Source organism: Micromesistius poutassou, assembly GCF_964030765.1.
Source record: "Micromesistius poutassou genome assembly, chromosome: 17".
In the NCBI taxonomy this organism is placed as follows: Eukaryota; Metazoa; Chordata; class Actinopteri; order Gadiformes; family Gadidae; genus Micromesistius; species Micromesistius poutassou.
In genome coordinates this window covers 5,345,770-5,358,121 of record NC_140287.1, presented here as the reverse complement: position 1 = coordinate 5,358,121, position 12,352 = coordinate 5,345,770, and the positions used below count along the sequence as shown (strand labels likewise).

General features: G+C 47.6%; 1 protein-coding gene across 1 annotated transcript in view; it reads right to left on the bottom strand.

The window, feature by feature from the left end:
• The window catches only part of alk (ALK receptor tyrosine kinase), a gene marked incomplete at both ends in the record, with an annotated part of 301,524 nt that overhangs the window by 70,571 nt on the left and 218,601 nt on the right, over positions 1-12,352 (bottom strand). The window contains one exon of the mRNA XM_084481688.1: positions 8,536-8,669. Within this exon, the coding sequence (XP_084337814.1) occupies positions 8,536-8,669 (134 nt within the window). The remainder of the gene's footprint in view (positions 1-8,535; positions 8,670-12,352) is intronic.

Sequence of the window (12,352 nt, the reverse complement as noted above, 5' to 3'; positions counted from 1 at the left end):
TCATAACCCTACTGTTATGGGATACAATAAAGCCCAACACAACAGACCCATGGCTTAAGATGTTATCAGCTGGCACCTTGCGTTTAACATATCACTATTCATAGCAGCCTTGTTCCTTTTCTTTAAATGTCATGAAAATTGATGGAGGCAATTAGTCCTGCTACAGTCAATAGTCTAGAGGTGAGACACCTTGGGGAGCACGTTTGGTTCCTGCAGTGGTTAATGGGTAAATAATTAACAAGTAAGTACACTCAAGTCTTATCAGGATATATGGGTGTCATTAATCAGTTTTTTCTACAAGTCAAATGGGAGCTCCCTGAGATCAGCTTCATTAATCCAGACACATCAACACAGGTCCTAACGGCACACACCTGTCGTTCCACACAACCTTTGCATAACCAACACCCAAACACTTCTGCAGGTCCAGTTCAGACAGGTTTGAATTAAAAAATGAGATATGACTGAGCAGTGTTGTAAATGGGGGTCATGCAAAGCAGTTTGCTCTCCATTTGAATTTGTTTTTTGGATTTGGATAACAGCGTTGTGGAGATTTGCCCCTTTATTTGAAAACCAACGCACACTCAAGCCTTTGTTATTGCGTTTCGCACTCACAGACAAACCTTGCGGGTGCGCTGAATATGAATAAGCTGAAACGTCAGGTGTTCATCCCCATGAATATGGCTCTTGTTATCTGTCTCACGATTGGACAGACAAGTCAGCCAGCAGTGGATCCCAGCGCTCTTGCGCTGCGGGTGTGGTGTGGGGGTCAAACAAACAAAAATGCAATTGCTGCGCGGTGCAATTCCCGGGACGTGTTTCTTGCATACAAAACAAAAACAAAACATTCAAGGAAAATCTCAAACAAATGAAGTGAATAAGGCATGTGAACACAATGTGATGGTCATTTGAAAACCTTTTATCATATGATGGTGGCTACATGGTTTTAAATAGACTCCTCCTCAACAGTTATTTCTGCGATCGCTACTACACCGCCTAATCTCAGCATGGCTGATACACGAAGGGGACGGGGGGGGGGGGGACGGACCCCAGGGGCCCCTTTGCTACTGCTGGATCCCAGGACGGAGAGGAAGGGGGGCTTTGGGTGGGTAATCCGGAGATATTCATGGAGATTTACAGTGGCCGGGGCTCCCGAAGATGGATGCAGCGAGGGCTCCCGCCGGACGGTCGGCGCGGCGGCAGGCATTCGCTCACAAATTCAATTAACTCGCGCCGAGCCATGCTCGATTGGTCAGCAGTCGGCCCAATGGCTATCAGTCTCTGTCAGGCCGCTCCGTCAGAGGCATGTGAGCAGCATGCCGTGGGAGAGGGGGCTGCCCTAAATGGGAATGCTAATACAACGCCTTTAACATCTACCTTTACATTCAGGCGCCGCCATCCCGTCCGTCCACTTTGCGGTTTTGACCGGCGGTGGTTCAGCACAGAGGCTCGTGAACGATTTATGATTGGACGCAGTACAATGCTTTTAGTTGACCGGTTGCCAGGGTTTCTTTTGCAGCTGGTGTGAGAAGATGATTGGTGTATATTTGTGTTTGTGTACGCTTGAAATATATCTGTTCGCTGTGCCCCCGTGTCATGCGCCTCTCCCTGGTCGTTACATTATCGCTCATACTGTGTTACAAAGTGAGCCACAGCAGGTTAAGATCTGTGCAGTAAAGGAAGACATTGACTCTAAACGGCCATTTAGAGAGGCGTATGTTTGTATAAAGCCTGGTGGGAAGCCTCAATCACAACACAGACGCAGCAGCAGATTGCGGCACACCACCGCTTCGAGGGTCGTGTGTAAATTATAGCCTGAACTCATTAATATTTGATCCTTAATTACTTTTTAATGCAATAAAACTGTCAAACAGGACCTTGCAAAGTATAATACGGAGATGAAGGAGACACCGAGATCCTAACCGAACAGAGAAAGAAATGATGGGCTCACAAGAAATTGTATTACAAGGACTAAATCAAATTCCCATTGACTAATAAGGGCGGCCTAATGCATCCAATAACGCAGGCCACCAATAGCCCATTAACTTAGAGGAGATACATGTCTCTCCTGGTGTTAACTGAGAGGAACTACATGTCTCTTATGCCAGGGGTTCACAAACAGTCATGGCTGCCACTGGGGTGTCATGCTTTGTAACATGGAATAAATCACACCTCGTTCTACTTCCAGAATCGAAAGCAAAGATGTTTGTGTGTTTCGGATTATCGATGTTGATGTGTAGTCCATTTACAAATTGACTCATTCAGCCAGGCCCTGATTAATGAATCAGTTCCACTTGACGCGCTTGCTTGTGAATATTGTATATGGTTGCCTGAGGCCATTTGACTGTTGCTCAATGTTTAAAAAGTGAGAGCGGCTGCTTGGGGGACCTGGGAAAGGTGCTCGGAGCTACAGGGAGCTCTTCTTATGTTGTGTTGTGTTGGGGGAGACGTGGCTGACGACAGGCCCCTAGGCCAGACATGAGAGATGGAAAGAGGAGAGCTTAGCGCTACCGGATAACATTCCACCACACTATATCATGAGCTCAGTGAACTAAGGGTTTTGTCTTATGTTGTTTTGGTGTTACGTCCTGGACTGATGCGGTGATCATTAGTCCAGTGAGGATATTTTCCAAGTGACCTTTTGTTGTTTTTCCTTTCCTCCTTCCTGTTTTTCAGGCTACCTCAATCTACTTTATCATTGAGGATATGATGATGATATCCTTGATAGAACTCTGTTGGTGGTCGATTTACTGAAGTAGAACAAAAAATCTCACAGAGATTGTTTTCTCTGTATTTCACCTTATTTTTCACTGTTTGATTGGTTTTGCCAACAGAATGCCAACATTCATAGATTCATAGATGCTTCAAGTGGTGCACTCAGGTTACAATGACCTAGAAATATAGATCCAACAAAAAAGAAAAAAAATCACAAAAGCTTGACTCTTAGTGTCTAATGCATCTAGAGACATGTACACAATTCAATGAATGCACTGTATGCATTGACTTTATATATCCGTCCCTCCGCCATTAGGTTTAGCCTGCTTGTCCCCCCCCCCCCCCTCCACCGGCACGGCAAACCCACGCGTCTGCGCTACCCGATGTGAGTAATGGCAAAGCCGATAGGACTGGGTGGTTACAGGACTGACTGACAGGAGGGGATGCAATGAAATCACACTCACGTCAACAGTGATCGATCACCTGTGCTCACGGCTCTGGCCATACCTCTGTCACGTACACACAACTCTGCAGCCCCCAGCGTGGTCAAATATGATCCATGTTTGTGACCTTCCCCTTATGGCAACCACCAAAAAATATATATCAGATTGTTTCTCTTTTCCGTTTTGTTTGACGACGGCCCCCGTAAAGAATGTGTCTTTTGATCGTACTGCACAGGAGGCCTTGTATCTACATCTTTGCTTTATTTATTCATCCTTTCCCGCCACCACATCTCCCCCCTCCCTGATGTGTCCCATTCGGTCTGCCCCATTGGCTTCTTCTTCCCTATATACCTGCCCATTCCGGCTCCCTGGCTCTCTGCCTCCACCACTCAGCCAGCCGCCGGCCCCGGGCCCACGGTGATGATGGATGGGCCTTGGGGCGGCGCCGCCGCCACCCCCCGCATGGCGTGCCGCTGTGTTACCTTATCACAGAGTGCCGGACTCGGCGTGATGCTCCATTAGGAACCCGCCCGCCACTCGCCCAAACGGGTTAGGGAAATGGTGCGGGCGGAGACAAGGTCACCAGTTCGGATTCCCATGGGGATGGGGAAGGTTAGGTGGGGAAGTGATTGGGTGGGTCTGGGGGGTGGGGGTGGCGGTAGGGTGGGGGGTGGTGGTACATGGGTGTTGCTGCCACTGCGTCACTGGTCCATTTCATGGCTGAGAGAAACGTGCAGTTTTCTCTTTTTTTTTTACCGTGGGTGCAGGGCAGTGTTTAGGGGGATTCACTCCCAGCCACAAGCGAATGGGGATGATCTCCAATTTCGGTAATGGACCTAATATTAATGTGATGGATAACGAAATCTGTAATGTAAATCTAGTCAGGTTATTAAGGGTCTTCAAGGTGTGCATTAAGCATCGATGCAATGATGGGGTCCATTTTCTGCCCAGTCCTCTTCTGCCTATACATGCTCCCTCTAGGTAATATAATCAGAAAGCATAGCATCTCATTTCCCTTTTATGCAGATGACTCGCAATTATACCTTCCTTTCAGATCTGCGGACTCGCTCCAGACCCTCCTTGACTGCTTTGAGGAGGTAAAAGTTTGGATGGGAAGTAACTTCCTCCAACTTAACAATGACAAAACAGAAGTCATTATTTTTGGCCCTTCCAAATCTAAAGCCCCTCTCACGCCGAACCTAGGCATTCTCTCCCCCTACGTCAAACCCCACACCAGAAACCTGGGTGTCATCTTTGACACAGATTTTTGAGTTGACAAGCAAATTGCTGCTGTAGTCAAGAGCTGTTTTTACCAGTGATTGCTAAGATGAAACATTGCTAAGATGTAGCATGGGTCTCCTGCACGTTCCATGCACTAGATTAAAACAGAGGGGTGACAGAGCTTTTGCTGTAGCTGCACCCCGCCTTTGGAACGAACTGCCGCCTTCCATTAGAGACGCTCCTTCCAGTGACGGACTGGACGGTCTGGCATTTGGGCAGATGCCAGAAGGGCCGCGGCTTCTCGTGGGCCGTTTGGGAGCGGCATGCTTGTTGGGATCGCACGGCCCTGCATTATCTATCTCCCCCCCACCCCCGTCAACAATCGTGTCCTCGCGACCTTGTATCTAGTATAGTCGTAGAATCTAGCCAAACATCTGCACGGCGAGGGCAAGGGAGGGATCGAAGATTTTGCGATGCCTATCTGCGGTCCGCATGATGCTGAGCTAAAGTGGATTATTTTGGTTTCCCACTAGTTTGGTTCTTCTCTCTCGGTGACAGAGGAGTAAACGCACACTAGATGTGAATGTTAATGAGAGCGGGATCGCTCGTGCGATGCCACCAAGAGGCTGCATTCTGCCTTGAAATTGGGAGGATATACTAGATATAGGCACAGAGGCTGCACACAAGTTGCTTTGGGTGGAGCAAATTGGATTTCTTGTTGGCTCTGTGACTGATGAGTTAATTAACGTTGAAGAGAGTGCGGAGGGAGAGGGAGAGGAGCCAGACACGACTCTGTTTATTTGTCCTGTATTGACTATATCTCCTCCCACTTCACTGGCCTGAGTAATCGCTGTCCTTCTGTGTTGGGAAATGACTTGAGTAAAAGGAGTAGAAAGTCTGGTTGGGTTCATCTCAAACCAAGGGGGGACTCTGGTAAGAGAGTGTACCCAAGGCTTTCAGTCTGGTGTGTACACGAGTGTATGCGACAAGACAAAATGGAAAGTCTTAAAAGGAATCAAGAAGCCCTCCAATTTGTAGAATGAAGATGGCCTTTTTTTTTTGGACCACAATAAACAAACCGTGAATATAATTTTACTGTCACGAGAGATAATGTCAAGGCGGTTTGTGAAAGCAAAACAACATGCACCGTATGTTTTGATTTGTCACCACAATATCAGCCATGAGCTGCAGCAATTAACTATGCATGGGCTCATTAAGACAACGAAAGCGGTAGACCAAGATCCCTGGCGGCGATTGAGTTTGAACGGAGGCGACCTTCCGCAGATTCCGCAGCACCGTGGGGCTGCAGAGGCTGCTTGGCGTTGGGACTCCTGCAACAGATGCAGGTGCAGGCTGCTGGGGAGCAGGTAGGGGGAGGTCAGGGGGAAAATATACTTCATGTCAACAGGCGGGGAAGCCAGCGTTTGTTGACAGGGATTTGGATTTTCTTCCCCTTGGCCCGGCAGAGCGGAGCAGGGGGAAGCGACGAGGCCGAAGAGAACGGCGGCCGGGCACACAATGGGATTCTTTTTTTCTCTCTCCATCTCTGTTGTCGTCCTTGAGTGCCCTGTCAGCTGAGGCCAACGCCTGGGGAACACGATGATCTCGTAAGCAGGGGACAATTATACTGGGATCGACTGAGGCCGCATTTGCATGTGCGACTGGACCCAACACGGTGTCCGTAGAAGAGACTGTTCCCCAGAGAACTGCTCACATTAACTTGGGAAGAGATGTAGAGGTATTCATTTCTTCCACATTACCGGCTCTATTTCGTGGTGTGCGTGTGTGTGCATGCGTGTGTGTGCGTGCGTATGTTTCATTTTTAATCACACTATAATACTTTTTTGTTCATTCATGGTTTGTTATTTCCCTCCTCACCTGGTTGTGTCCGTGTGGATATGTGGGTGTGTGGATGTTTATGTGTGTGTGTTCATATAATCCTCTAAATATCTGCCAGTACCCAAACAAGCAATTTTCACAATCATTTATACTACTGATAAAACCGAAAGTCATACATAAATAGCAGCTAGCTATACCATCAAATTACCTGAATAATATGGTCCTCATTTATATAGCACTTTTATCCAAAGCGCTTTACAGTGTTGACTGACATTCACCCATTCATGCACACACACCGAGGACGACAGCCAGCTTGTCGAGCTCGACAGGAGCAATTAAGGTGAGGCGTCTTGCTCAGGGACACCACGACACTCAGCTAGGAGGAGCCGGGGATCGAACCAGCAACCTTGCGGTTACCAGCCAACCCGCTCTACCTCCTGAGCTAATGCCGCCCCATAATAATAACATCTCTCCATAAAACACACAAGTTTCTCTTGAGAAAACACCTGACTATTACTACTATATATTATATACTGACTGACTATAACCTGTTTCCGTCACGTCCAACTATATGTACGTCTTTAGCATTAGGCTGCGGTAGAATTGATGGTAAGATGTCAATTATTTTCCCTCTGACCAAACGACCGACAAACAACCTTTCTATTAATTCCGCCTCAGTGGTAACCATGCATACGGCTCCTTCTCAGTCGGAGGGGTGAAAGAGATATGATACATTTGTAGAACATGGGGTTTATGGGCCATCTCCATTGCTCCCAATTTAATGAAAAACAAGGAATTCATCCTCCGCTTCAGAAGAGCATGTACTTTATTTATTATTTTATAACGGCAGAGATGCCCAGTTGGGATCCACATATTTATTATTTAGAGCGTTTCTTCTTTTGTTTGTTTTAATGGATTAGTTCATGTCCCATTCCTGGATTCATTTCATGTTTTCTGTCATGCAGTTTTCAAGTATTTAAGACATGATGAGACTATTCCACAAAATAAAGGCTTTGAAGAGAACAGAGAATAGGCTTGACAGATGGACAAGCATTTCACACCCTTGCTCAGTCCAGAATCTCTGGCGAGATATTAGCGTCACTCAGGAACAATTATAGCCAACCATGAGGGGAGTGAGGTATAGCCTAGACATTCTCGCATCATTATCTTGCTAATGTTTATCGCTTTCCTACAAAGGTGGGTAGGTGGGGAACCCACAAACTTGTTTTGGTTACACACAATTGATTCTGTGTTATGTAGCATAAATGTATAAACTCAAGCTGTCACTTCTGTGCACTTTAGTGGTGTGATACCGACGGTACACTGTGCGGAGACATACGTTTCAGAATAAGTGGATGAAATGTCAGCCCAAAAGTTGTCTTGAACTTTATGTTTGTGCTGCGTTTCCCACAGTGTGCAGTCTGGCCGAGTATTTTATTTAGTATTGTGAGTAGCTGCAGTTGTGACTGCTCCCTGATAAGTCTTTCATTTGATGGGTAACTCTAAACATCAAATACCGAAAAAAGACAGAGTTAAAGAAAGAAATATCAAAATGGAAGAGGTATAGCTCCATTGCTATTCATTCTGTTTGAACATAAGCAGCTGTGTGTTCTGCTATAAAGTCGCAGTGTTGCTCATTCCAGGAACTGTATAAATATATACATTTGATTAGATGCAACATGTAGGCTGCTTCGGTGGTGAGGATTACAAATAGGCGACATGTTGTACGATACGCATGTGTCTTTTTTATATTCTTTCCAAGATAGCGGGTCAGTGTGTGTGCATCCTGGTAAGAGGAAATTGAATCAGCTATAATAATTAAATTTTCTTTGAGTTCTTGGAGGATGGCAGAGGAAGACATTGACGTTAGTATCTGGGTGTCATGCACAACACGATGAAGTCAACAAATTAAACTTGCAGAAAGGAAATGTCCCTCTTGAGACATCCCCCTCCCCGCGAGTTGTTCAACTGACTCTTCTCAGGGGAATTGGACGGCCTTAAATGCTGCTTGTTTTGTGTTCGGTTATTTAACAGTGCACTTACACGGTTAGTCTGGGTTTTCTGAATTAATCTGGAATCAATGATAAACGTAATTCTTTGTACCAAAACATGCCATGTGACTCATACATCAAAACAAAACAACCGACAATTACGCAGTGATCCTATCGAGGGAAAGTGGGAACACGCAGTCATGATTTTGTGAGCGCAGCTTTCTAGAATCTAAGTATTCACATTCTTGTTTTGTCTCTTTGACTTGTTTGAACCACATTTGCATATACTGCATATATAACTATAGAGAGAGAGAGAAGGTTTCACTTACCCACAGTGCAGTTGGTGGTGAAGCGCGGCTCGATGGTGGCCGTGGTGTCCCGACTCACCGGCCGGTCGTAGCTGGTGGAGATCCGGAAGGGCGCGCCGCCGCGGGTCCCCAGCGTGAGGTGCACCACCGCCCAGCTGCCCAGGAGAGAAAGCAGGAGCACCGTCAACCCCAGCAACAGACCCCTCGGCGGGCCGCAGGCTATGTAGGAGGAGGTGGAGGGGACGGTGGCGGGCCCCTCTCCACCCCCACCACCACCAGCACCGGCACCCCCACCACCGCTGTCGGCGGACTGGGCGGAGGGCAGGGGGCCCTCCTGAGTGGACGCAGTGGAGTCATCCTCCTCCACCACCTCCTCCTCCTCCTCCGAGAAGGAGGAGGTGGAGCCCGTGGGGGCCCCCCCCTCCTGGGCTTCCTGCGTGGGTTCGGGGGGCTCCCCTTCGTCCCGTGCCTGGTGCTGCATGGCGAGGCCCTCGTCTCTGCCCTCAGCCCAGCCCTCTGGGGTCTGGGGCTCTCTGCTCGGCGCTGGAGGGACGGGCGGTGGCGTGAGGCCCCGGAGAAACGACCGAAACGAAGGACAACCGGAACAAGGGCCCACAGCTGTTGTTGTGGAGGAGCACATACGCCCGGTATTGAAGGGCTGTGAATTGAGCATGCGAGGTGTTGATCGCCTGACGCGCCGCCCGTCAGAGAGAGAGAGAGACGGAGACACAGAGGGAGAGAGAGAGAGAGAGAGAGAGAGAGAGGTGGAGGGTAACGGCGGCGTGTATAGCAGTCGTTGCGGTGGAGGATTACTGTCCAACGGCGACTGCCTTCCCACTTCGCAGACCGCTGCCTCTGTGAAGCCAGACCATGTCCCTAATTGTATTAGGCAAATTGTGTTGACTTGTCTCTGGCTCCCGCCCCTCCCAGCCCCCCCTCCTCTCTCCATCTCTCACTCTCTCAAATATTCTACCTCACTCTCTCCTTTTGCTCAACTTTACTAGTCCACTACTTACTATGTGTAATGCACCTATTTTCCTATAGGAAATAAATAATATGTCTATGCATTTCACAGACAGCACACAGTCAGCTGAAATGTCAAGTAGCTTTATATGAAATATAGACTGAAATTGTTATATAAGAGCATAAATATTGAATTTATTGCAGTTCAGCAAGAAATTGATACAAAACTTTAGTATAGTAGGCCAATGGATGTACAATAATACCGTGTCTAGTCCTGCACTCTTGTTTTCAGATAAGCTCCTTGGAAAATAACTATAGAAAGAGAGAGTCTGTTCGCGTTGTGTGTTTAGAGTTTCTCAATAGGAAATTGTGTGCGATTCCCTGCCAAATACTGATCCATTTATCCAGCCAATCATCCACATTGTGTTCTTTTTTCAGAACTTTTGGACGGCAATAGCTATACCGTGCTTCGCGCAACCCATATCAAATCATTGTAAACATATCATTCTATTCTAACTATTTTGACGGCCATTTAGAGGGTCCAGTTGTCTTCAGTGCTGCTACTATAAAACCACATATTTTGAAGCTTTGGCTTTAGTTCACCATTCTGTCTGATGCCAAGTCTTGTTCACACACATACACAAACGCAAAGAAAGTCCCCACAGAGTACACTGTGGGCAGCATATAAACCGCAGCCTCAGCATGTACCCTAACACTGTAATACAGGATGAACACCGGCTGGTGTCGTAGGTTTTTGTGACAGGCTTGGTTTGGGTTTGGGAGGTGATTCGATTTGAAGTCACTGGGTTGTTCTGCTGCTCACACACCTGATGCAAACAAATGAAACACAACACGGGGGGCGGGACTAGACACAACGGCACATTTAACACAAACCCAAGAGGGAGTTCAGCGCAAGTTCAATGCCTACCACTCACCGACGCTGGTGAAGTAAATGGGCCGTATTCATGTGATGCTCTCTCCAGCAAAATGTGGCCACTCATAGCCCTTCAAAATAAATGCGTCACATTCGCCCCTTCGTGCACACATTCACACATGTGGTAACAGGCGCGCCCGTCATCGCGAGCTGCCGCCGCTCTGTAGACAGCTGGAGCTGAGGATCAAACCGGCAACCCTATCGCCGGAGGCGCGGCGCGCTAACCTAATGAGATACTTGAAACCAAAACGGCACAGAGATCTATTTTAAAGATGAGGTCTCCGCATGCAGATGTAGCGTTCGGAAGACGAGACCGAAAAATAGGTTTTGAAATAAAAACAATGAAAAGTGATTCAACAAGAGCGGGGCATGTGAAAACACCTTAAACCATTCTCCCTTGGATTATATATTCAATCTCAGAATAGCTCTTCCGCGTCTCGCGGAAACCTAACATGAAAGGTCGGAAATAACCACATCCTCCCAGACACCGCTATCGCGATCCCGCGTCGGATTTACCTTGTGTTGCGTCTCCATACATTACTCACCCCCTCCTCCCACACATCCCCTCCTCTTCACCCCCCACCCCCCGTCTCCCCTGTGCCCCCCCCCCAGAAGCAGATGGGAAGTGATGCGTACCAAAGCTAGATGGGGGGGCTGCGGGGGGGGGGGGGGGGGCTCCTTCACGGCGTGGGACGCGCTCCTTGCCACATCCCATAATAGAAAGGAAATGAAGAACCAGATAAGGGCCTTGACACACCGTCTCCTATATAACCTTGAAATTATTACTAGGCCGGGCGGTGAGCCGCCAAACAGGCTGCGGAAACAGCCGGCAGCTCCCGGCGTCTGAGGGGCCGATCGAGGAGGGGCGGCTCTGTGTTGACTGTGAGTAATCAGTGTGATCCTGCACTGACCTGTACTGTAATTCTGTTGCATTATCGTCTTCTCTCTTGTGTGGCTGCTGTGAAGGAGGGGGACAAAATGCTGAGGTTTTTGTCCGCATGTCCGTCTCCGGCCCGATACGAAATGAGAGATTTGTCTAGAAAATCTGCTCGTGAATGTCCGTCGGTCCGTCTGTCTGTCTGTCTGTCTGTCTGTGGTTCTGCCCTTCCGTTGGCCCATCTCTCCAGCCATGGACAGTCTGACTAATTCTAATTGAATAGGTTTGTTCATGAGGGGACTCTGTACTTTTAAGTGCAGACTGTTAACTGCAAAGTCGACTCTATTAGAATGCCGTGGCGAGTCACTGCTGAGTGACCTTTCTAATGTTGCTCTATTAAAGGCAAAGTCTGTGCTGTAGCCTGCAGGGGCTGCATCAGTAAAACATCACAACCCTAATGAAAAGAATACCATGTGCAGTGGCCCATCTGTGTGTATAGACATATATATATATATATATATATATATATCATGCATAGCATAGTTAACAGGGGAATGGGAAACAACTTACCCATTAGCCTACACACATATGATCGTTCCCCGTTACAACATTCAGTATCTATCAATCTGAGACTGAGAGCTAATGAGAGAGCTTCCCCTTGCGTGTGATGGGGTGCACCCAGTGGTGTGTTAGTCCTGGGTGTGTTAGACTGAGGCTACAGCCCTGAATGCTTCATGAATTTGACTTTTTTTTTTTATGTATTACAAAAATAGAACCAAATGATGCTTCATGAATTTGACTTTTTTTTTTTATGTATTACAAAAATAGAACCAAATGAAAAAAAAGCCCTGGAGTTTTTCATCTGTCATTCCGATGATGCCGCCTTAAAGCCTTTGACAATAACATGATACTGTTGATCAGATGCTCAGGACCGCTTCGGGTCCTCTGTGTGTCACTCAAGCAGCAGATCAACCCCCGCCCCCACTTGGCACGCACACATTTTGTGCGAGTGTGAAATAGTGTGAAAGAAAGAGAGACCGTGACAGGGCTTGTCCTTGCTCTTA